This window comes from Primulina tabacum, chromosome 5, assembly GCF_025594145.1.
Source record: "Primulina tabacum isolate GXHZ01 chromosome 5, ASM2559414v2, whole genome shotgun sequence".
Classification (NCBI taxonomy): Eukaryota; Viridiplantae; Streptophyta; class Magnoliopsida; order Lamiales; family Gesneriaceae; genus Primulina; species Primulina tabacum.
Window position 1 is genome coordinate 38,899,899 of NC_134554.1, and position 25,901 is coordinate 38,925,799.

Genomic DNA, 25,901 nt, shown 5'->3' on the forward strand with positions numbered 1-25,901 from the left:
TTTACTTGTTCAAATTTGTAATTATTGTTTTACTTTCCACATTTAATCTCCGTTTTTGTTCATGTATGGTTTTAAACATTCTTTGGAAAATCACTCACAATCACGTGTTATTTTTTTAGTTTTTATTTCTTTTTTCTCGATGTGATTTTGATTTTATTTTGACTGAAAGTAATACAATTTTTGGATGATGATACAATATTCTTTTCAGTCTTTTTTGTGTTATGTGTTTCTTTCATGAACTTTACTTCAATTATGCTGGGAAACGAAATTTTAGTCGTGGGATTTGAAGTTTTGGAGTTAAAAAGTTGAGGTTTTTCCAATAAATGTGCAATTCTGTTAGCTTCCAAAAGTAGTCACTACAAAAAAAAATTCTAATTAGCGACGGTCTTTTTCGTCGCTAAAACCGTCGCTGATTTGGAACTTAAAACCGTCCGAAAAGTCACCATCGCCATCATATTGCAACGGTTTTTCAAAACTTTTCGCTAATTAGCGACGGGTTTTGTTCCGTCGCAAATTTTTTTTTTAAAAGAATTAGTTTTATAATTATTTGTACATATTTTTGAATAATCTCATCAGCTCATCTAAATTATGAATTTCAAATTTGTAAATAATCTATGAAATGATTAAATTTTGCAATAAAATAAAATGAGAATGAAGAAATTAGCAACGACATAAATTGAGGTTTTATTAGCAAGTATCTTGTGAAATAATCCCACACATATTTTTTAATTAAAAGTTGAGGTTTTTGTATTTAGCTCAGGTAACCCAAATAGAAAAAGAAAGACAGAACCCATTAAAATTAAAATTAAAACTTTAGTCCAAAAAAATTAGCCCGTGTGATATTCTTTCACTCAGTATAACCATCTAGAGTTGTTTGTACATGGAAATAAAAAGAGGTTTCATGGAGAACAGCTTCAATAATGTGTTTTGTATGATATTTTATTTCAAGATAGATTTTGTCTACAATGCCAAGCTCCTCTCCGGTCTCTCGTGCACATACATAATTTCATACTCAAAAAACATCTTCAGAATTGATTAATGCCCTTGTGGCATATATTTTTTCAGCAAAGATGACATTTTGAAATAAATAGTACATTAAAATATGTTATTTTTAACGGCGTCAATAAGTTTAGATCCACTCATATATTCATTTTCAAAGTAGGTCTATTGTGAAACGGTCTCACGAATCTTTATCTGTGAGATGGGTCAACCCTACCGATATTCACAATAAAATGTAATACTCTTAGCATAAAAAATAATATTTTTTCATGGATGACTCAAATAAGAGACATGTCCGTGAGACCGTTTACGTAAGTTTTTGTCTCTTTTAAAATAAAATTATATTTTAAAAATATATATAACACCTCTAATATTCATAATTACATTTTATCATTTGTCGTCGTACTTGTGTATCAATCAATACATACATATTTAAAAGATGTACTGTGTTACACTTATTGTTTATTTTTACGCACATCGCGTGTGTGTCATTCACTAATTTATCATTAAATAAAATAGCATAGATTTCTATAAATATATAATTTTTTTTTAAAATTGTGTTTTGGTGGAAATATCTTGTTTCGGATATAAAATATATTAATAAACCGAATATGATGGATTTATAAAATAAATTAAATCGCTTAAGATCGATTTGAAATATATGGATTTGAAAATTATTGGGATAATTTGGATGAATTTTTATTAAAGATTGTTTTGATCCAAACGTAGTCTTTAGTGTTTTATTTTAGGCAATCGAGCAAATAATAAATATTAACAAAATATTTGAATTATTTCTTAATTCGAATCTGGTATGTGCACCAAACACGCCCTAACTCCACTTCATGACGTCATCACACGACGTCATACGCAACACGAATCCCGTTCTTGGTTTCACCATCGATCATTCATTTCTTGAAAACCCGTCATACAGTTCAGATGAGGTTAAAATTCGCAAAATATAAACCCTAATTCTGTCCCCAAATTTTCGGAGTATGATGGTGAAGAACTTCTCGAATGGTAATTTGAAACAACAATTTGTTTTCACTGCGAGACATTCTTTGATCGCGGGTTGTGAATGGAATCGACGAAGCCGATCGTGAAGGTACTAGAAGAGAAGCGCGAAGTAAAGGTGGATCAGCGTGCAAAGGTTATAGATTGGGAGGATTATGAACAGGAGCTTGCTCGTCTCTGCAGTTTAACCTCCGCTCTTGAAGAAGCGAGGAAGAAGAAGAATGCGCTTGACCAGAAGCTGAATTCTTTTATACAAGTGAGTACTTTTCATTCATTTTCGTTTAGATTTGTTGATTATGCGTTAATTATCCGTTTACTTGTAAATATGTTCACCTTTAGAAGAACATAGCTGTGGGCTGTATCCAGTTTAATGCTTAAAATGAAAGAATAACAATGCAAGAACTTAAGACCCTATTTGTTTGTTATTCCTCTTAAGTTGTTAATGGTATGGCGCCATAAAACATTTGTCTCTCCCATTTTAGTTTTCTGTTTGACTTGGTTTCTTATACTGGAGAAGAGGGGGGATAGAAAAGTTAGATGAATTTGGATCATTATGTTTACATTTTTTGGATATTGGAAATGAAATAGAAGTAATTAGTTGCACCTTTAATAACTATGCTCGTGAATCTATATATTTTCTGGATTAGAGCAGTGTGCAGCTAGTCAATTAGAATAAGGTTATTCCTTGAGAAATATGAAATCAGTCAAAAAAAACTCAATTCGGAATTAGGACAATATATGTTTTTAATCAATGGTAGATCTTTGTGAAATTTGCAGTGCATCACGCTCATGATTATATCACATAGTTTATGTACTGGAAAGGCCTTGGTAACATGTTTACTACGGAAGGAATAAATGTGCTAGATTCCCACAATTGGTCACGTGTATAGATGGAAAGGAAGAAGGTGTTTTCTTAATAATTACAGCTATTGCCACTGTGTTTAGCGAATGTTATTTTGTCAAAATTATAAGTAGGCTCCAGCCGCACATCTCTCAATGCCCAATGGTAAAAAAATCGAAACATCCACATTATTTGCTCGACCTGTTGAAAATATTTATTTTCAATTACTTCTTGTTGTTCATGGAAGATGCTACTTTTATGCTGTCTATGATTGTGGTTCAGCTTGATGTTTATCATAATGGCATTTTTTAGATACTAAAGGGGGTACCCTACGTCCCTACCATAGGATCTGTGGGTTTTGTGGATATGACTTGATTATTCGTCAAACCAACGCTTTTATAAACGTCATCCTTCTTGTCTTTATTGGCACATACATCAACTTAATGCTATATTTGTTTTAGTTCTTAACATGAAAGCTACACAGCTGTAGTTACTGAAGGTGTGTAAGGTGCAGTAAGACTCATGGCCTATGCACAAATTATGACCAAGTACTCGCCTTATCGAAGTGAGGCACACGAGGTGTTCATGTACTAAAATCTAAACATTTTGAAGAAAAGCTCCTGAAATATATATTGACATTCATATATATACATATATACATACATACATATATATATATATAAGGGGTGTGCTTTATTGAGGGTTGTGCCTTGACTTGCGTGTAGGCATATGAACTAAGCCTCGCCTTGATTCTAAGCACACTCCTTGTCGGCTTTATTAACTGTGCCTCGAGTAATTTGAATTGCTTCTTTTTTTTTAGAAAGTTGAACACGATATAATTTTTTTTATCTTTGAGACTAATGGAAGGATAAGTGGATCAAAATTCCATTTATACAAAAAATGTTGTTGATTTGTCTTTCAAAACATTTGATTTCTTTGTTATCTCATTTTTAATTGGTAACGCATCCACAAACTCAAATACCAAAAACGTTGCATTTATTAGTAGTAAATTCTCATTCTCCTATTTATTGATACTCTTTCAGAATCATTTATTTGTAGAAAGTAGAAAACTAGCTTACATTGTTGCTGTATTTTCAAATCGGAAGTTTGGAACCTTATATGTAGAATACATTGGTGGATAATATTACACCGTTTTTTTTTTTTTTGTAATTTTTATGCTAATCGATTTTTAAATTTTTACTTGGTTTTAAGTAGTATGGTACTTTTCATTTGGATCTGCTTTTATATTTGTACCTGGTTTAAGTAAATGACCTATGTGGTACCTAAGAAATTTCCGTACTTATTTTATTCTTTACCATTTCTTGTATTTTCTTTCATTCCTTTCTTCAATCCATTGGTGGGTTCTCAACGCAGGTAGAAGCCGAGTCATTAAACCAGTCAGATGAGCTTGATCAGATGCGTGATAGATTAGGAATGTCGCAAGTTGGTGATGGGGAACATGTCAATGGATTCAAAGGTTGTAAAGGAGAAAGTAAGAAAGCAGGAGGAACTTCTTAGTGCCAAAATTAGATCGCTTTTGGCCGGTGGCACCTCGCTTTCTGTAGCCAGCAGGCGCCTGCAGGTATATTTCGATAGAATGGTAGGTTACTTTCAGATTGCTTTCCCTAGTTTTTTCTGCTCAAATGAATTGGCATTTGATCCTCACTCACTGGCTCGTCGTTTATATCTTTTTGGTGAATATGGTATTGCTTTGTGGTGTTTCTTATACATTCTTTTATTTCATATATAATACTGTGATGGAGTTTATGAGACACTTAATTTTGAATGATAATAATCCTCTCTTGCACTGCATTCATTTATACAGATAAGGTAGTTATCTTAAACACAGCTTTGTGAAATTGTTCAAATTTTCAAGTAACATCTGTCTTAGAATTTAAGCGTGCTGTATGTTGTTGCAAATCATTTTGTATTTCTCATTTCCCAGTATATTACATTAAATTTTCTAATTTTTTTATGGATTGGATTATTTTAGGTTGATTTGGAATTGATTTCTGTGCACCTGTAATTTTATTTTTCATTTTGTCGCAGGATTCAAGTAAGTCACTTGCTGGAGAAAAAGGTTATGAGCATCTGAAAAAATTGCAGAGGTTATTGAGAGTGAGGCAACAGTGTCTGGTGTCTCAGGTTTCTTTTCTATATCCAGTAAAGGTGGTGATTGGAAAAGTTCCTGAGCAAGAACTTGAATCATTTAGTAGCAGTATTAAGTCAGGTAATGGATCTTCCATCGGATGTTTTTTAATGTGTTATGCTCCTCTTTTTGTTTAGACAGCTAAGATACTATCTATAATACGACACATTCAGTTAGAAGTGTATAGTTATTCATGCTTCGACTTTGGAAATGTTAAGTATAAAGAGGGACATATGCAACTGGTTACTCAATCTGCATAATAGATGGTTGGTTGAACTGTTTAAATTATGTTGGGAGTTTGTTATTGTGCAAATTATCTAAACTTAACTTTATAAACTTATTATTCTCTACCCTATGTGGAAAGCTTCCATACACATTGAACATATTAAGAAGTTGTTATTTCTTGCCTCAGTATTGTTTAAGCTCATAAAATATCTGACGTACAAAAATTTCAGTATCTTATCCTCTGCACATATGCCAGAGTTCTTGGGCTATACTAGGTTTATCTTTTCTCAGCCTTGAATCATGGCATTACCTTCTCTTATCTGCCCTTCGCCTTTAAAAGATGGGAAGAAGAGAAGGACGGGGCCCCCTATAGGACTAATGGAGACTAATTGCGTTTCGACCTTCTAAGTTTTTGAGGGATTCAGGGGTTTCTACTTTTCTTCAAGTATCTCACTTTAGAAACCCGGGTCAACTTGTTTCTTTTGCGAACTGAAACTTCCTGCAATAGGTGTGCATACGGGCCTAGAGTTTGCCCTATGCACGCTTAATTGAGATGTGGAGCTTCGTGTGCTCTCAGGCACATGGCGCACCTTTGATTAAGCTATGGTGCAAACAAGGCGCGTGCCTTTGATTACTATCATCCAAACGCTTGAAATCTGTCTTATGTCAGATGCAAGTGTTAATGCAATGTGTTGTATTGCAAGGTTCTTTGGGTTATTCAGTAAATTGTTTGTACTTTGTTAAACACTTGTGTTTATTCACTGCTAGATGCCTCTGTTGAATAGATTGACTTTTGAATATTATTTTACTTAAAAGACTTTAAGTGATTGATTGGCATAATAGTCACACTTGTATAGGAGGGAGACTGTTTTTCTTTTCATATAATTTTTAACTGCCGTTTAGCAGCAATTTTTGGTGCTGATTAGAATGCAATACTGCTCAAGGTTAATAAGTGTTTGGAAGATGGATGTCTGAGGGATGTTTTTAGTTTCCCTACTTAGAGGGCGAAACCCTAAACAACCACTCTCTTGCCAGGAATCCTGTACAAAACTCAATCTTGCACTGGCGACTTTCTGATCCATGAACATTTCGGTTGGGACACTTAGCACGAATATCGCGTTAATTATCTGGCATGAACTGTGATCTGGGTTTTGTTACTCTAATTTCTTCAGCATGCTGTACGTGTGTTGAGCACGGCACAACGCAAAGTTGACACAATTGAAGTTTTACTTCACTCTCGGACACCTGAAACATATTTCTTTAGAGTATTGTGCAGTTCTCCAAGAATATTGTTTGACATTATCTGTTCGGTCTCTTTATTTTTTCTGCCATAGTCTGCTGATGAAATTTTTATTGGACTACTTTCAGATGTTGAATATGCCTAATCTTTAGAGAAGTCAAGTGCTTCTAACTAGTCCTTGACCAATCATGCTAAATCTGCCAAGTTTATAGAAATAAATAATTTAGTTTAGCTTTAAATTCTCTCTATCGATTTACTTATTGACGTTTTCATGTGTGCAAGCCAAAGGCTTTGACTTATAGCTGTTTGTAGTCTTTTTAAACTTTTTGTTTATACATAAAGTGATTCCAAACTTTATGTACTTTCAATAACCTTGTCGATGCACTTGCATAATTTTGTGATTCAATATATGTTCTCCCTGTTTGTATTAAGTATTTGTGGCTGCGTTTGATAAGCCTACCCTTCTGCAAGTTTTATGCTAATTACTCATTGTTTTTATTTCTACCAATTAATGATTCATATCCTTTCGCTGAATACTCATTGTTTTTTTGTTGCCAATTTCAGGTGTTTGCACTGGATCAAAACCTATTAACCAGGCCTCGTTGACCATCTTGGGTCTGCATCTTACCATGATCCCTTTTACGAAGCTGAGTTTTTTCACCGATAAGAAGGAGGTTCAACGATCTTCAACTGCTTTGGGATATGTCGCTCATGTATGTGTCATCTCTTTTGCGGGGCATATAATTAATAACTAATATATTTGTTATCCTAGTTTTCTTGGTTGCTGTTTTACATTCAAAATATTAATAAGTGCTATCACATGATATGTTCCTAGGAATCTTAATGTCTTTTTAACACCAATTTAGGATAACGGGTGTTTATCCGTGTGGTTCAAACTTCAGGGGTGTTGATGTAACTTATCTGATATCACTTGCATTTGGCAATATGCATGTACACTTATTTTCTAATTTCTTGATCTCAATGGTCCCTTTCTATGCAGGTTGTCTCACTCATAGCTTCTTATCTGCACGTGCCTTTGCGATATCCATTTCGATTAGGAGGTTCTCGATCATATATACAAGATTATGCTCCTTCAATTGAGCATTCAGCATCTAGTTCAACTTTGGATCCAGCAATTTCGACAAGCTCAAAGCCAATGGAATTTCCTCTTTTTCTCGAAGGTCAAGATTCAACAAGAGCAGCTTATGCCGTGTTTTTGCTAAACAAGGTGCATTTCAATCTTGAATCGTTGAATGACTTATAATAAGATAGCTTAACATCTGTATATCATGAAAACTTACTTTACAATTTGGTCAACTAATTTAGCCAAGATTAAAATTTCAGCAATTTTTCATATCAGTTATAAAATTACATGGTTGCAGGATTTAGAACAGCTTCTAAATTTCATTGGCGTGAAGAGCTTAGGGCCACGACACATCTTAGCGAATTTGAAGGAGCTTTTGAGAAACATCGTTTCTCCAGAATACATTGATACATGATCTGAAACAGCACAATAAATTGTAAGTTTCTGTAGATGGATTCTACTTACATTTTGAAAGGTGCTTATTTTTTTAATGAAGCGCCGTGTTTTTTTTTTGTCCAAATTTTCAGAATTATATTGACAATTATAATTGTAATGAATATTTTAGACTGCAATTTTATCTTGTAGTTCTCAGTACAGTGATTTGGTTCAAATTGTTTAATTTTAGCTTATTTTTTTGTTTGGAGGAATGGAATATATCGAGAATTTTGGTTTACATTATATATATATAAAGTTTGATATGTTATATATCCACAGTACATACTTATGTCAGCACCGATAATGTGACAATCACCTGTTAGATGTGCAATTTTTATATGTTTCATCACATTCAATAAGTGAATGTTAACTAATCGATGTTTATATAAGTGTGACACCCTCTCTTGAAACTAGACCTCACGGAATGCCACATTCCCTAATAATACCTCATAAGAGAATTTGTCTCTTTAGAAGTATCACATACAATAATAAGAACTATTAGAGAACTTTATTAGCGAAAGCGAAACATACAAGTACTAATAAATTACGATAAAGTTTTACATATCCAAACTAACATAGACGGTAAGAGTGACAATGACGTAAACAGTTCATACAAACTGAATCATAGACTAAATGACTTATTATGCCTTCTAGCAATTTATTCCAGACAACAGCTGGCGGATCATACATCGACATTTCTTTCTTTATCCAAATCATGGTTACCTGGATCTGGAAATTACAATAGATAAAGAAAAATAGAGAGGTTAATTCTTTAAGGACTTAGTGAAAATTAAATAAAGGTAAATATGATACTCAAATTCGAAAGAATGATACAATAGACAAAAGGATCAACATCCGGTTATATGAGTACACAAAAATAATGGTTAGTAAAGAATAACGAGCCAAGTGAACTAATATACCCGGACCAAAGTCACGTTGTTCAATGGACTCAATCTCCAGACCAAAGTCCGTTGTCCATGGCTCTGTTTTGGTCAATCACCTTATCATTCACTCATTTATTCAATGATTAACCAAAACTTCATTCACTGGAAGCTTGATAAGAATCACATCTAGTATGATGAGATTACAATGAGAATGTTATATTGAAGTATTCACTCATTTCGGAAAGGTAGTACCGGCATGAACAAAGAGTCAGTAAGATAGAAAAGGACATTCAAGATGGGGCATATTTCATATGCATCAACGCGATTCAAAGATACAAAATGTATGCACAGGCGTAAGAAATCAATAATCCGTAGTTAATATCGTTAAAGAATATAATATATCATATCATAATTTCCAGGCCAAATGCCAAATGCTATATATGAAGAACGATAAAAAAAATTTCCTCACCTTGAGACTTACTATAGATGAGAGTGAGAGTTCCAAGTTCAAGTCAATCCTATTGACCAATGTGATTATCATTAGTATAGTAAACACTTTTTGATATAGATTATCCCTAAATTTTTACCAAAATAAAGAATATAACTTTATAAACTTTATTTATCGACTAAAAGTTCATAAAAAATTATTTTATTTATTTATTTAATATTTCTTTGTCAAAATTATTTTCTAATAGTCAAAACTATCTTTAAAATTTACAATAATTAATATTTGACTCCAAAAATTACAATATTTCCTATAACAACTCTTATTATAATATCAACTGAAAAAAAATTCAAAATAGGTATTATTTGAAATTATTTTATCATTAATCGATATATATAACATTTAATATATAACTCACAAAAATCATAATAAATAACTTGTGAGTCGAAAAATTATAAAACTTCATAGCTACTTCCAATGATAATATTTTTCAAGTACTGAAGGCTATGAACATTTATACAAAGGTTCATATGATCATATATATAGTATATCATATCTGAAAATCATAGTATTTCCATTTAAAAATTCACAGTAAATGCAATACTCATCCAAAATTTACGAAACTTGTACAGTAGCCTGGAATCATACCAAGAAACGTTCGAAAAATGAAATTTTCGTTTTTCACCTGCGCGTGCACCACACGCGCCGACGGCGGCGGCGCGTGACCCGCGTCTGGCCACCACGCGCGGCCCATATTTCTCCAGTAGATGTAAAAACTTATCTCTACAACTTATATGTTTTAACTTTTCTCTAAATCCTAGCTGAACATGCCAGAAACGTAAAAGAAACAGTAGCTTATACTCCTACTTTGACCATCGGAAAACACTATTTCTGGTGCCGATTCCGGGAAACTACTGACATGGGTGAGAACTATGAATGTACGAAAAATGGGAGTGAAAACAATACCTGAAAAAAGAGTTTTTCGGCACTATTCCCTTCTCGGACAGTAGCGATTTCTGAATTTTAACGAAAAATCGACTGATGATTTTTTGACACCTCCTTTTGTGGTATATTTCTGGGTAAGTTGAGAGTGTAATGGAATTTTTATAGAATATTTGGAAGGGTTTTGGGTATATAAAGATATTTTTGACCATTTTTCTCTATTTTTTGAGCTATAAACTCTCACCACTCTACCCTATACTAGACCCACTCCTTAAACTCGAAAATTCAAGCTGAGAACTCTTGAAATTCCTGAGGTGAAGGGTCCATTTTATAGTCAATGATCAAGCCTTATCTCCAATCTATGCTGAACAAATCTCGATCACCGATTGTGCAAGAAGGAAGGTGGTGTGTTAGTTAAGCAACTATGATGATGGTATGTATGCATGCATGCATGCATGAATGTGTATAAATATAATATATTAGTTATTTCATTCATTATATATATATATATATATATATATATTTAAAATATAATAATTAATAAATTTTAGTAATAAAATATAATATATGCAAATACTATTTAAGTTATGAGGTGCTACAATAAGCATGTACGGTGAGTGTGTAACCATGTGCGCACGTGCCGATAGGCATGTGACCTTAATCGTAATGATTTGATATGATTAATTAAGAATTTAAGGGTACCTTTTTTTGGGCAATTCATTTTTATTCTCATGGTGATAATATGTGATTTTTAGCTAATTATGTATGATGTTATCAATTTAGTCATGCAGTTATTTTTCAGCAATTGATTTTTTTTTTTTACCAAATATTTTTTCCATATTATATCAATTCAGCAAATAATAATTTATGAGATGTGAATTTTGTAGTAAAATATATGATATATGATAGATGTATTACCTGAACCGAATTCATTAAGTAAAATTGATGATAACATAAATTTTTTATTAAATTTTTGGTAAACAACAATTATAAGTAAAAGACAAAAACTCTGTTTAATTGTTATCCTACATACGCCAATTCAAAACGCAAAATATAAATAAATTAGGTATTTTTATTATTAATTAATAATTATCTATATTTAACCAATTCGGCTGCTTTCTCTATCAGCCTATGCTGAGTCAAATCTAGCATGCTTTTTTGTTACTTGTGTTGCCTTCACATTCTACGTTGAATTTTTGCAAGTGCATGGAGAATATATGCCACCATATTTTATTTTATTTTTGCTTCCCGTAGTTTACGTCCGATGTTGGTCATGTGATTTATTATATTACAAAGGTTTATTCGATAGTAGTACAGGGTTTTTGCCTTGTACTAACAAAAAACTTGGGCAAGATACCCCGACAAAAAAGGTCCTATCCTTATTCTTGCATAAAAGGAGAAACATTTTCTCACTGTAAAAGTCGTACTCGTTAGACTTGGCCGTTTAGGAGATGGTCGTCGGCCAAGTTGCCAGAGTTTCAAACCTGACTCGAACTTAAACGGATCGGATTGGATCGATGGACGTTAACGGATTCCAAGGTTCTTGTCTAGACGGCTAGGCAGACCAGAATCAGGACATTGTTACACGGGTTTTTCTTGCCCTTGTAGATTTTCACGAAGATGCTAATGCAATTTTCACGAAAAGATTTCAAACTAAAGCATTGCTGCGTAATAATGCTTCATCTCACGCCGTCTCCACCGCAGCACAGCTGTACTCATTTCAACGTCAAGTATTAGTGATCCATAGAGCTTTTCTAATCGGATACTCAAGACTCCAATCCCTTTACACAACATTCCAAAATTAACCAAGAAAATATGCTTTCGTAGGATTCATATGATAACTAGGAAATTAATCCCAATAAGTGAGATTGTCAAGTGTGTTTCAGATTCTTGAAACGCTCGAAAGTAATAATCAAGTCAGACAAGTAACTAAATATAGGTGCATCAGTCATCCATTTGTTCCAAAAATTCTAGACCATCCCCGATATAGTGTATCACACGACCTCATGCGGGTAGTTGGAGTTTTACGTTGTTCTTCATGCTGGAACGGTGAAATGAGAACAAAGTCGAGTGAGGAAATGAAATGTGAGCTAAAATACGCGGTGAACTAAAAAAGCTTACCTTTGGAAGTAATAGTAAAAGAAATCGGCATACAGCAAAGTCTGAACAAGACCTGAAATCCAGGCTGTGGAAGAGAACCAGTGAACAATACTTGGTGTTAGTACAAGATTTTCAACGCAAAGCAAACATATGATTAGAACTATGTGGCAGGCCTCTGAAGAAACATCGTCCCCAACACTGCAGGTGTGTGTAGATTTAATATCATCCAAACACGGTGCAGGTGAGAGTGTGTGTAGATTTAAAAAGAGTAGAGTGACATACTTATCCAGTGGACAAAGTGTGGCTCGGTGAAGTAGCGATAAATCCAGTTCAAAATGTATAGAGCCCGGTAAGCACTGCAAAAAGAGAGCAGGATTTGAGGAGTTTTAGCGGACCTATAAACATTACTACAGTCTTCATTGCCTAAATAGCATATTGACAAGTAAAATTCCAAGAAAAGTCAACGATGGCTACTGCAACAATAATTTTTTCTCATCATCTACAGTTGCGTTTGGATTGAAAGATTTGAATTTGAGGGGAGAATTTGAAATGTTGCAGATGGGGAGGTAGAGTGCTTCGTAAATCAATACTCCTTAAAACTTTAACTTGAAAAGGTAGATTTTTTAGTTTGTCTTTTTTTTAAAAAAATCTAATCTTCTTGTAAACTAAATGACAGAGTACCAATTTCAATAACATATTTTGTAATAGAGATTATGTGATTGGTAATGCATGTCTCTGCCCTTCCAAAATATGAGTCCATCCTTGCTTCTTCCTGGCACTTCTAAGATCTAATGAGGTAGTCCTTTGTTTATTTAAACGTGATTTCATGGTTCCTACACTACTTGCGCTCGGGATGTTGAATTTCAAGAAGCACTAATGGATGCTTTGACATTAAGATAACTCATAAACTCACTAAACATCTTATCGAATAAAAATGGAATAACAAAAACTTTAATGGATAAAGCACACACATCCATACACGCGGCAAGCAGAAACATGAATCAATAACTAAGAACTGGATATAGTAGGAGCGGAAAAGCACGACAAGACCCAACTCGAACCAAGACAAATTTCTAAAGTAAAACACAATTCCTATCAAACTCAAAATGAAAAAAAAAATCCAGTTCATACGAATTATAATATGAAATAAGAAAATTACCCGAGAAGAAAAACATATTGCCCAGTCAAGTTGTCAATGTTTCTGGTCCTCTGCAGCAAAACCAGCTGAGGAAGAATGGCAACAGCTTCCAAGAACAAGGAAAATGCCCACAATACCTGTATATGAAAATGTTCCGACACCATAACTTAGATAAAATCAAGATATGTAGCAGCAGTAAGAAAAAAGTTAAAGAGTACCTCTCTGAAGGTAAACTTCTCATGTATGAGTAACGCTAAGACCAAACATGGCAGCACAAGAAAATAGTGGCGAAATGTGTCCTGGTCTTTGTCGTAGGATCGGCGTACAATCTTGTGCTTCCTTATGTACCAGACAATAGAAAAAGAGCTTCCGAGAAATATTAGTTTCATGAGAGTATTATACAGAGAAATATATGTTGTAAATAGATCCAAGTAGCGAGTGGCAAACACAACAGCATACAGCTCTTGGGTCTTCAGAGATATACCTGCATAAAGAGGCCAACATCAACCCAAATGAACAGAAAACCAGGAGATTTTGATGGGGCTGAGACAATAATCAAAATAAAATGAAACAAGCGAGAACAATATTTTCTAATCAAGGAAAAGAAAATTATACTAAAGGAATAGAACTTATTTCACCGCAGGAGAACATGTACATTATGATATATCTGTTAGAATTGGGGGATTTATGAGATTATTTGGCCACTGCACAAGTAAAAATTGGTGCTGCCATCTTAATCACAAAAGGATTTGTTATAGCCATTTATGTCTGCTAATCAGTCAAGGAAGTGGAAGATTACTCAGTTGCCTGTTTCTTTAGGCTTCAAAAGCACTTAATTAATAAATATGCCGAAGCACAAATATATTGATCAGTAGTCCTTTAGTACAAGGCAAGAGTACTTCATTAATTATAAAGTTTCTTTCAACCACACTTACCAAAAAAATTAAATACATATACCTTAATCTATTCTATAGTGTGAGTATCTTCCATATTATCAACTAACACGATAATAATCTTTTCCCAAATCACACTGTTCCGCTGGTCAGTTATCAACAGAAACACATTGTAGAGGCTCCTCTCGAACTTCTAAGCAGTCTAAAATTGCACTCGTGAAACCTATATGGGATCACGACGAAATTCAATAACAACCAAGATATTGCATGTTCCGTTCCAAATGCAACCTAAAGCTGTTTATTTTAGAGAACATTAAACTCACTTGCACAAACTCAGCAAATATACAGAGTAAATGACTGATTGATCATTCATCCCTTCATACACAAGTTATTCTACACCATCATAAAGAACCTATAAAATCTTAACTTAAGGTTCCCAAATAAAGCCAATCCTTAATCTCTAGCACTTGCTACCCACTTAACATTTTTGACCTATACCATTGGCTACAACCAGGAAATTATGAACTCATTTAGAGTAAGCACACGAACAAAATCTCAAAAAACAACCTCAATGAATCACCACCAAAAACACATTTTCCTCACATGGGCACAATGCAAAACAGATCATATAAATCATTATAATAACCACCATTACCAAGTTGGAAATCAAAAGCATCAATCTTGGATACCACTATTCAAGATTCTACATCTCACAGCCAAACACATATTCATCTCACAGCCGAACACAGACGCATTCCTATCTCTACATCAGAGTCGCGGAATTAAGGAGATAAAGGGTCTTAAACTGGTCTTAAATCAATAAAAATCAAATATTTTTTGGATCTTGGCATGAAAAAATAAGTAAAATAAGAGTGAATAACACGCATACCAGCACAAGATTTGATAGTGTGAATCTTGAGAAGCAAAACAAGGACACTTGCCAGATGGGTCAAGTCTCCTGCCAGCCTAAATATATTCATCTTTTCTCACCCTTGTCTCCTTCCTCACTTTTGTGCAAATCAACCAAAGAACTAAAACTTTCTCTAAGCCCACAGATATGTCCAGAATTCCCTTTCTATACAGATATCTATTTCTGGGTTGATCCAAACAACGAACACGGAATGAGAATTGATTGTTAATTTTGCACTCACTGTATTTTATGCTTCCGTCTAATTCCTCGTCATGGCGAAGGAATGAACACTGATGGTTACGGTAAGAAAACGAGGACAAGCTAAAAAAAATAACACGTGTGGGGACTCGGGCAAAACGTGTCTCCCCGATCGTATGGAAGCTTAATTGGGTTTTATTTTCCCCCCAAAAAATTGTGTGTTGGTTTCTGAATTCCAATTTAACAAAAATTTACGTGAAACTGTCTTATGGATCATATTTTGTGAAATAGATCTCTTATTTGGGTCATCTATAAAAAAATATTACTTTTTACGCTAAGAGTATTACTTTTTATTGTGAATATCGATAGGGTTGACCCGTCTCACAGATAAAAATTCGTGAGATCGTCTCACGAGAAACTTACTTTTCGGATTTCAATCAAATACAAAAATATTACATTTTTCTCCAAAATTATATTCTAAAAATAGAGCTGAAACCATCATTAAAAATATATATATTTTTTGAAAAAATGTGCCAAACGGTTATTAAATGTTAATAAATCATCATTGATGAATTGTCTTGAGAGCATGAAATAATATTCCCAAAACAAAATTTAATGAATTAAGTTGGATATACATGTAACATAAATATTTCGTGATACATCTTTGATTAAATACATCGATTTAAATATATATGTATAAATGTTAAATATCTCAAGTCAGCATCGATTATTTGTCTCGATTTAAGTTATTCAAGCACAATTATCAAAATATATTACTCACAAAATCAATCATCCAAAACACACACACAAATATTTAAATATCACAGTCAACCTTGATTAAATACCTTAAATTTTAATCATATTATATACGAAATATAATATGTGTATAGCACATTTGAAATAGTACATCTATAATAATATAAAAATAATAGTAGTTGTAGAAATAATAATAATAATAATATAGAATCATCAATAATAATATCATCATCTTTCTAATTCTTATTATGATTAATATGTTAATTAAAATAATCTCCAAAAACAAATATTTTAGATCTCTAAGTGAAAATGTAGTTTAATTCTTTTATTTAAGTTTATATCTGGTTAAAAATGTTGAAAACTAAATTACCCAATTTTATTTAAAATTATTGGATAATTATCTAGGGACACTACAAATTTGGTTATGTATGTTTGCTTTTCGTGATTTTGGTTTTATATGTTATCGAATTTCAGTTCAGTAGGCTATCTTTAATTTTTTTTTGACAGGTTTAGTATTTTTGTCACTTATATGAAAAAACAGCTAAAATTGTAAAAACTTGATATACACATAATTGAAAATTTTATATACAACAAATACATATCGAATCAAAGTTACGAAGTCTCTCCCAAAGAAAATGAACTGAAAACAGCAGAAATTGTGCAAACATAAATAATAACAAATAGAAAAGGGAAAAAAGTTTATTGTTTTTACACTTTAAAAGAACATGTTTATGAGCTGATTGCGCCTCAAAAAATGTGTACTAACTATTGAATAATCAATCATATGATTGTATACTCGCTCAGGTCTCTCAGTCTCTCAATACAGAACACCAAGAAGCCAGATCATATTGTAATAATTCTGAAGCCCTGTCCGAAAACCTCTCCGTTCTCCCAGATACTTGGAGAGTAGCTTTCGCACCCGAAAAATGGAAGTAGGGAACGTTCTGTGACTGAGAAGTATAGTTTAGCTGATGAAAGCTGGAGGGTTTTCCCTCCCAAAGGGCACTACGTTAATAATGATTGTGTTGATGGCGGAAACCATGACAAACAATACAACAAAACACGAGTATTCTCAAGTTCCTTCATAGAACAAAATGTAGGCGTCGCAGCTAAGAACTTCTTCCAATGAAACTTGACGAACGTGAGTATCACTGGCATAATACCAAATGGTGCTATCTCCTTGGCCTCCTCTCACGTATGCCACATAATGGCCACTCCTCATACTTCCACTGTGCTCGACTGCTCCAAGGAGACGGTAAGTGTGCTTTTCTCCATTGGTGCACCTAGAGATATAATTTGCAAGAGCAAGAGAAGAGACGATAGAAGTTTTATGCAAACAAATGTAACAGTATCAGCCACTTAGGTCATTTCTTTCAAAAAATAATGTCAATTTGACATGTGTGTGAATTGACTTTGGGAATGTATTCTACATACAATACACTTGCTCAATCAATTTCACGATATACCTCTTCGCATGTGTCTATAATAGATAATTTTGTTGACAATCAAGTAGCCATACATGTGATCAAGTGAATTAAACATAGGGAACACAAATGAAAACGTAATTTAATTGAATTCAACACAGAAAGCACAATATGAAAACGAAAGTTTTTTGAAATTTGCATGTTTTATACCATAAGAATTTCTCCTCAGTCCCCACAAGACACAATCAACTTGAACAAATTTCACAAACATTCATGTTGCATGAGAAATTTTTTATCAAAACAAATTGAGGTTCTTTTTTATGTTTCCAGGTTAGTTGAAATAGTACAATGGTGTTAGAACCCGTTTTATAATCTCCTTCATGAACCAATTATCTTTGAGTCTTAAGTCATCTAATAATAGTGTTCATGTCCGAAAGTAAGATATTACTACTTTTCACATCCATAAACTCCAAACCAGTATTGAGAAGAAAAAAAATCAGATAAATGCGTAGCTAGTTTGATAGCAAACTAATTTTTGATGAGCATTGCGCGATTCAAAAGAAATCTCAAACAATATTTTTTGGGACAATCAAGGCGAAAAAATTTAAAAAAAAAACATAAATATCTTACTTTCAATACGAGTCCAGGTACATGGTGCCTTCATCTTCAAATATATATGGTAACATAAATTGCATCAAGTTCACATTCATGGTATTGAGTAAAGCATCAAGTTCACATTTTCATGGTATTGAGTAATGATGACTCGCTTTGTGGGGGTTGAAAACCACACAAAAATAACAAAAAAATGTATGCGTGGTTAGATTCAAACTCTCGCAGTTATCTAGCCTTCTGATGATTGACAATTAAAAGGTTCAACTTTCGTAACCAGACTTTGCCCAATCCCACCAAAATGGTTAAATAACATCAAATATCTCTAATACCATAGTTCACCAAATTATACAAGTTGAAGAAAAATATACCTGGGATTCAGATATGGATTAAGATCAATTGTCTCTCTGAAATTCACATGCCCGTTTAATTTACTCAAGCGACCTCGAGAGTCTTGGCTGAATCTCTTTAGATGGACTGTCAACACAGAAGGAGCCTTGTTGATTAGTACACTCTTAGTTGCGTCCCTCTTTACTTTCAAACTCTTCGAGTCCACCTCCTCTCCCTCACTCACTTCTGATTCACATTTTCCAGGCAATAAATCAGTTTCAGTAAGCCCAACACTATCAGCATCACGTTTACCACAGCACGAATCAAGAATTTGACTATTGAAACTCGAACATTCTGACAGACCATGACACAAATTTGGCATCATGGACACGTGGTTTTCTGATTGAAAAGCTATCAAATTCATCTTGGTTTCCTGATGGTTGCTACGCATGCTATTGCCCATATCATGCGTCTCCTGATTGTGAGGCAACAACCCGCCATTAGAACCATCAAATCCATCATTTTCCAACATCCCGTTGATCTCAACTTCATGGAGATTATTGTCGCAGCACTCCAATGGACCATTTGGATTGATATCATCACAACCATTTGGCACTATTTTGGCTTTAAGCTTTCGCAATTTCCTCCTTGTTCCTTGTTGCAAAACTTTTGCGCAATTATCACATTGCCAAGCATGCTCATCCTTGGAAAGATGCTCGGGCTTTGTAAAAAAGGCCAAACAACTCTCAACCGACACAGGAGCATCAGAATTATCAACCTCACCAGGATCAGAATCACTACTATTTCCCACTACTCCATTCTTAACAGCATCAGTTGCCTCACAAACAGGATACGAGGGCCCAAGCTCCAAGGTAACTTCAGGTTCGTTGAATAAGTCTCCAAAGCCATCAAATTCTTGAGAACCTTGTGCATCACCGACCACTTCTGAAGAGATCTCAATTTCTTCTTCCAATAACTCAAAGCTAGTTGAAACATCTTTGTAAGGAAGCAAAATAACTTCAGATTCCTTAACCTGTGATGGGTTTTCATTGTCCCCGCCAGAAGAGCACACATCAATAGTTGAATCATTAAAACAGACTTGACTGCATAATTCTGAGCTATGACCTATTACAGCATTGAGCTGGACCACTTCCTTGGTCAAAGAATGGTCAGCAGAGAGCTTCTCATCAGATTGAGAAATTTCATTTCGATTCACCACATATTGTGAAGATGCATCTTGTTGGTGGGTTAATATACCTTGTTCAAGAGGATCAAACTGACAGGAACTATCCAAGGGCATTGTCGAAACAGCACATTCACATTCCAAATTACTCCCAACCCTAGAGTCTAAAGTAATGGGTAATGAGACATGATTCTGAAAGACATTTTTATCTGCAGAGCCCTGGTCTGCTGACATTTCATAAGTTTCTGAGGCACCATCATAGTCATTTGACACTGGATTTGGCTCAAGGTAATCCAACCATGTCAAAACATCCAATGAGACTGACTGCTCTCCAACATTATTAATTTTGGGATGGTTTTTTGCTTCTTGACCATCTGAAAGATCTTGATGTGTTAAACCCATATCAAGAGCAGCAGTATTTAAATCAATGGACATTGACAATGCAGAATCACCTGGAAGCTCTGCAGGCTGTAATCTAGGATGCACTTCACTGAAAGAGTCAACAAAAGTTGATTGATCAGAAACACTTTCTGCTGGAAGAATAGGCACATCTCTGTTAACTTTGGAGCGAGTCCTCCCACCTTGCTTTGGAGGCGGTTTGATCTTCTTGCCCCGGGTGACAGGTTGCGCCCGCTTGGGTGAAGGTTGCTTAGTAGGAATTGGCAATGAGAGGTCCAAAAAGGGTTCGTAAATTGTTGAAGAGTGCCCACATTCCAAACAACTGACAGTGCTTGAAAGCTGTCCGCCGAAGATGGCATCTACAAATGTCGGCTTTTCTATAGAAGTTGTCCCATCAGCCAACGAAGATTTGACTTGCTTTCTAGCACTCATCTCTTCAGTACACAAACCATCAAGCAAACATCTTAGTAACTCATGGCTATCATGTTGCTGATATCCCCTAAACTGAGGAGCCTTATTGCATAGACTACCAAATAAAGATTTTGGATTTATCACACCTTTTAAACCAGCTTCAGCCCTCGCTTCCAAGAAAAGCTTTCTCAGAGAAGCGCTAAGTGGACCAACAGACTCATCAAACTTAAAAAGGTAATCCCGCAACTGATTTATTGCTAATAAATTCTGCATTATCGAATTAAAGAAACAGGTATTTCCCAAATTAATTAAACCTCTTGCTGAATAGCCAACTCTTTCATCTGCCATGTTGGATACAGAGTACTCCGATTTCATTGCACTGGTTTCACTCCCACTTCCAAACCAAACATCCTCCACATTTATAGCAGACCCTTCACTTGGTCGAGCTTTCAGCATTTTAGCAACCTCCTGTATGACATTCTTGCGTTCGTCCACATCTTCCTGCTTTCCAAAAGTAACTAATTTACCGCAAGGGAAACACCATAAAAGTTGAAGATTTTCAAAATGTATGGCCAACGGATGATGATTCTGTTTTGCATGCCGAACAGCATGGCTGTGAGGCGTGGTTGGCAATCCAATGCCTCCGCAAGAGAAATGCCCACATCCCAAACAAATCCAAATTGCTTTCGACTCTGATTTTGAATTAATTCCTCCTTTTTTCCCTGGTTTGTTTTTCCCTTTACTTGCTCGTCTATCCAAGGCACTTCCTCTACAATCTTCACATGTGAAATGCCCTGATGGATCGAGTTTGGCAGAAAGTTTGTCCAAATTAATCCCTCTATCAATATGAGAACATACTCCTCTTTCTTTAACAACTGCAACTCCATCATTGTCAGGAGCTTCAGCATTGATACCGCATTGTTCGGGATGTATTTTGGGAGAAGGTGCAGGGACACGCTTGCATTGATCGGGATGTATTTTAGAAGAAGGTGCGGGGACACGCTTCTCTTTATGAACGGTTCTTGGTTTCTTCTTAACCTTCTTCGCCATTATTACCTAACACATATCCAAGAAAACAAAAAATAATAAACACAAACTAAAATAAGCAAACGAAACATACCACATCTAATTTAAAACACCAACAAACCCATATATATATATATATAAAACATTGATGGATATAAACTTGCTAACAAGAAATCATAGTGACTGAAACTAACCGAATTAGAAGGACTTATAGCTCAGCCAAAAATCGCAAACAAGATAGTACATAACAAAGAAAAAAAATCACCAACAAAAATCAATCAAATTAATCGGACATAATAACAGGCTAAAACACTTATGGCAAAAGAATAATCATGAACTGAATCAATCTACTACTGCACAAGAGCCAAACTATCCAAGAAAACCAAACGGCAAAATAAACAAGTAAACAAATAATCAAGATTCCTCTCCCTATCAATCAATCCAATAATTAAGCTCATCATCTAACATTCCCAGATAAAATTTTCAATCACAATCCATAACATTTAATAAAGAAAACAGAGGTAAAGCTGAAAAAAAAACGGCGCAAGAACCAGCCTGAAGTTGTAAAGCAAAATAATTTCTCGATTATCTTCGATGTGAAGTAAGAAAATTTAAGGAAAAATAAAGCCCAGATGTCAGAAATTTAAGATCTACGCCCAAAACAATTATTAGTTATTTTTGTTAAAAAATACTGTTCTATGTATTTTAAAGGGTTTTTGGGTAACCCCTTTTCTCTCGTTCTGACGCTAGAATTGGAGAGAGAGACAGAGAGGCGGTAAGGAAAGTGAGGCTATATGGAAGGTAAAAGCAGCAGTAGAAATTACAAATACTCTTGGGCCCAGTCTGATAAGTGATATTACGGGTGGATTATTTAGTAGTCTTTCGTTTGGTTGCGTTTTCAAAGTTGGCATTGTGGAGACTACATCCACGCATTAAAGCTGGATAACATTTATCAGGCAACATTCATAATGTTAAATGACCGAAATAGCCCTGAATATCTATTAAAAAATTGCAAGTGGGTTTGGTCCACTTCACTGTCCTTATTTGTTCACAAGAATTGACCACCGCACAGTACTTCCGAGATTGAAAGTGGAGAAGCGTAGATCCTGATTTTGAAGACAGATCCGAAAAAATCAGAAGCTTATTCGAAGGTATAATTTAATAAATTACAGTTTTAAAAGTATTTTCGATTATTTATGTTGCATCTTCTGCGTAAATCTTTGACAGAAGATACATTAGAGGATAAATAATCACTGATGCTAAATTTGTGTTTTTGTTTTTCCTGTTTTTGGTAGAAATCTGTATTACAAACAGATTATTGCTTTGTTGTCATTTGTTTTGTTTGTTCTTGTAATGTACCATTTTTTTATTTTTCTTTGTCGGCTTTAATCCTGAGAATTTATGCTCATTTGACACTGTCGTAGACATTCGATCTCAATTTCGGTTTGGCTACTGTACAACAAAATACTTAAATTTTAAATTGTAGAATTTTTTTTTTTTACTACAACTTAACCTGATATACAAGAGTTTGAACTTTGTTCTTGAGAGCTTATGTATTTTTTTTTTGTCACGTGCTCTAACTTTTGTTACACTTTTTAAGAAGTGTGCAAAATGGACCGTAGACATCCTAACATTAGAATTTTCCTGATCCTACACCAAATGATGATCCGTACAATTTTCACGGTATGTCTTTTAATACGACATCGCACGAGATGTATCGCCGAACGACGGCTGCAAGCACGTAGAACGTCAGCTTCGTACAGCATGACGCAAAGAATGACTGCACAAATGATCCATTTGAGAAGAATTATTGAAACCGAAGATGTTCAATGTGTCGTGAATTTGCGGATGAATAGAAATTCATTTGCACAACTATGTTACTTGCTAACCCACGTTGGCGGGCTGAACCATTCTCGATATGTCAGAACCGAAGAAAAAGTGGCAATGTTTTTGTCCATTTTGGCGCATCATAAAAAAAAACCGAGTCATTGGTCATGATTATCTACGAAGTGGTCAAACAATCAGCACCCATTTCCATGAAGTGTTGGGGTCAGTATTAAAGTTACACACTATACTGCTTGTGAAGCCTTCCCCAGTCGATGAAACCTGCACGAACGAGACGTGGAAATGGTTCAAGGTAATATGAACAATTACTGAATACGACTTATTAAAAATTCGATTTAAAATGTTGTATGTAGAATGTATTATAGTAGTCATCCTAATACCTGTTAATCCTGTTTATGTACTTTCTGTTTCAGGGTTGTCTCGGTGCATTGGATGGTACGTATGTAAACGTGCACGTGCCTATAACAGAGAAGGGAAAGTACAGAACCAGAAAAGGAACCATTGCCATGAATGTTTTGGGAGTGTGCGACCGAGATATGAATTTTATTTATGCGCTCTGTGGGTGGGAAGGATCGGCAGCGGATGGCCGAGTTCTTCGTGATGCATTGTAACGTGATGACGGACTGAAATTCGAAAGAGGTTAGTATTTTGGTTGATATTATCATCACATTTCAGCATATATAAATATATATTTTCATGCAATCTTTTTTCATTATTCTTTCAAATGTAAATGTAGTAACAAAATCTATGGCTTCAATGTCAGGTTGTTACTATTTGTGCGACAACGGATATGCAAACGTCCAGGGATTCCTGACTCCATATAGAAGAGTACCGTACCATAGGGATGCTTGGGGAAATCGCACAACTGCGCCACAGAATTACAAAGAGCTGTTCAATTGGAGACACAGCAAGGCTAGGAATGTGATCGAAAGAGCTTTTGGCTTGCTTAAGAAAAGATGGGCTATTCTTCGAAGTCCTTCTTTCTACCCACTTAAAACTCAGAACAGAATCATAATGGCTTGCATTCTGTTACACAACTTTGTCCGAGCTCAAATGCCGGATAATCTTCTTGATGAGATTGAAGAGGAGACATTAAGCCCAATGCCACAGAATGAGAATTACTTTATAGATGATTTTAATTCGTCCGATGCATGGGATATGTGGAGAGATAACTTTGCAATGTCGATGTACCAAAACTAAGACAAGTGTTGTATGTTACTGTATCTGGATTGCAAACTTGATTTTCTATGCTACTTACGTACTACTGTTGTTTGTAAAAACACTTGTTTTGTGAAATATGTATTCGATTATTTGTTGTATTTCAAATTATGTTGTAACATGTGTTTATCCCTTTTGCAACATAATGTACCATCTCCCATTCTAACTTCTCACCTTAATGTGTGACAGGTGTATGTGGTCTAAAAATTCAAGGCAATGGATAGCACAAGTGTGACGTCGAAAGGTAAAAAAACAGATAAGTTGCGACGTAGTTGGACAGCACCCGAGGAAGAGGTTCTAATTGTGGCATTGAAAGAAATAATAAGTAAAGGATATAAAACGGAGAACGGATTCCGTAATGGGTATTTACCTTTACTGGAATCTGCAATGAGGAATGCATTCAAAGATTCAGATTTACGTGGGCATCCACACATAACTTCGAAGATACACGTGTGGAAGAAACATTATGGATGTTTGACATCAATGCTAGCAAAAAGTGGGATTGGTTGGAATGACACAGAAAACATGATTGACGCTACTAATGAAGCATGGGAAGCGATACTGAAGGTCATAAATTTGATTTATAATTTTTATTTTCATATTTGAAATAAATACAATAATACATTGAATATATTTCAGGTCGACAATAGTGTTCGAGCATTGCGTTACAAGCGGTGGCCACACTACAAAGATTGGTGTGAAATCTTCGGTTATGATAGGGCAACAGGTGATCGAGTGGAGACTTTTTCAGCTGTAGTTCATGATGTCTTAAATATGACTGCGCATGAACCCATTGACATTGAATTTGGCATGGACGACTTTTACCGGCCATTGGAAGGAGATGGTGAATCAGTGTCCGTAGCTCAGACTCTCCCTTCAAATCCAAGTGGAGTTTCAAAGGTGAGGTCGAAGAAACGCAAGCAAATAGACGACGTCGACAATCAAATTGTTGTTGCAATCAATAATTTAGCAGATATCACGAAGGAAACAATGTCAAACCTCATCAAAGAGATGTCGGCTGACTCGAAAATTGAAAATGCTATGGATAATGTGTTGGCCACATTCGGAACCATTCCGGAATTAAATTCAGACGAGAAAGTGCGTGTGGCGGAGCTACTGGTGGATAACCCCAACAAACTAGCGTTGTTCCTGCGGCTCGATCGGGAAGGAAAGATCAGCTTAATCAAATGCCTACTGAATCCATAA

General features: G+C 34.8%; 4 protein-coding genes and 1 pseudogene across 5 annotated transcripts; 3 read left to right on the plus strand and 2 right to left on the minus strand.

Moving 5' to 3' along the window:
• Positions 1 to 1,875: 1,875 nt before the first annotated feature.
• Positions 1,876 to 8,260, plus strand: LOC142547616 (vacuolar protein sorting 38). The gene is given in 7 exon segments (XM_075655989.1): positions 1,876 to 2,266; positions 4,226 to 4,282; positions 4,284 to 4,433; positions 4,901 to 5,081; positions 7,030 to 7,178; positions 7,466 to 7,693; positions 7,848 to 8,260. Coding segments are annotated over 7 exon segments (1,074 nt in total). The 5' UTR covers positions 1,876 to 2,074; the 3' UTR covers positions 7,965 to 8,260.
• A 3,513-nt stretch (positions 8,261 to 11,773) lies between these two features.
• On the minus strand, positions 11,774 to 15,699 carry LOC142547617 (ER lumen protein-retaining receptor). Its single transcript, XM_075655990.1, has 6 exons — positions 15,276 to 15,699; positions 13,712 to 13,977; positions 13,515 to 13,630; positions 12,638 to 12,711; positions 12,377 to 12,440; positions 11,774 to 12,296 (listed from the first exon to the last, which is right to left on the minus strand). The coding sequence occupies exons 1-6, from the start codon at positions 15,364 to 15,366 to the stop codon at positions 12,260 to 12,262; spliced, it is 648 nt and encodes a 215-aa protein (XP_075512105.1). The 5' UTR covers positions 15,367 to 15,699; the 3' UTR covers positions 11,774 to 12,259.
• A 1,114-nt stretch (positions 15,700 to 16,813) lies between these two features.
• Positions 16,814 to 22,416, minus strand: LOC142547618 (ubiquitin carboxyl-terminal hydrolase 2-like). 2 transcript variants are annotated; one of them, XM_075655991.1, is made up of 3 exons: positions 22,188 to 22,416; positions 18,655 to 21,662; positions 16,814 to 17,533 (listed from the first exon to the last, which is right to left on the minus strand). In XM_075655991.1, exons 2-3 carry the CDS (start codon positions 21,654 to 21,656, stop codon positions 17,323 to 17,325), a joined length of 3,213 nt encoding a protein of 1,070 aa, XP_075512106.1. In that variant the 5' UTR covers positions 21,657 to 21,662; positions 22,188 to 22,416; the 3' UTR covers positions 16,814 to 17,322. The 2 variants fall into 2 exon arrangements, with proteins under 2 accessions (XP_075512106.1, XP_075512107.1); XM_075655992.1 differs by having other exon boundaries at positions 18,655 to 20,170; positions 20,249 to 22,416.
• Positions 22,417 to 22,635: 219 nt separating this feature from the next.
• On the plus strand, positions 22,636 to 25,901 carry LOC142544450 (uncharacterized). Its single transcript, XM_075651495.1, has 3 exons — positions 22,636 to 22,783; positions 24,885 to 25,262; positions 25,335 to 25,901. The coding sequence occupies exons 2-3, from the start codon at positions 24,912 to 24,914 to the stop codon at positions 25,899 to 25,901; spliced, it is 918 nt and encodes a 305-aa protein (XP_075507610.1). The 5' UTR covers positions 22,636 to 22,783; positions 24,885 to 24,911.
• LOC142544449 (uncharacterized) lies at positions 23,244 to 24,733 on the plus strand (annotated as a pseudogene).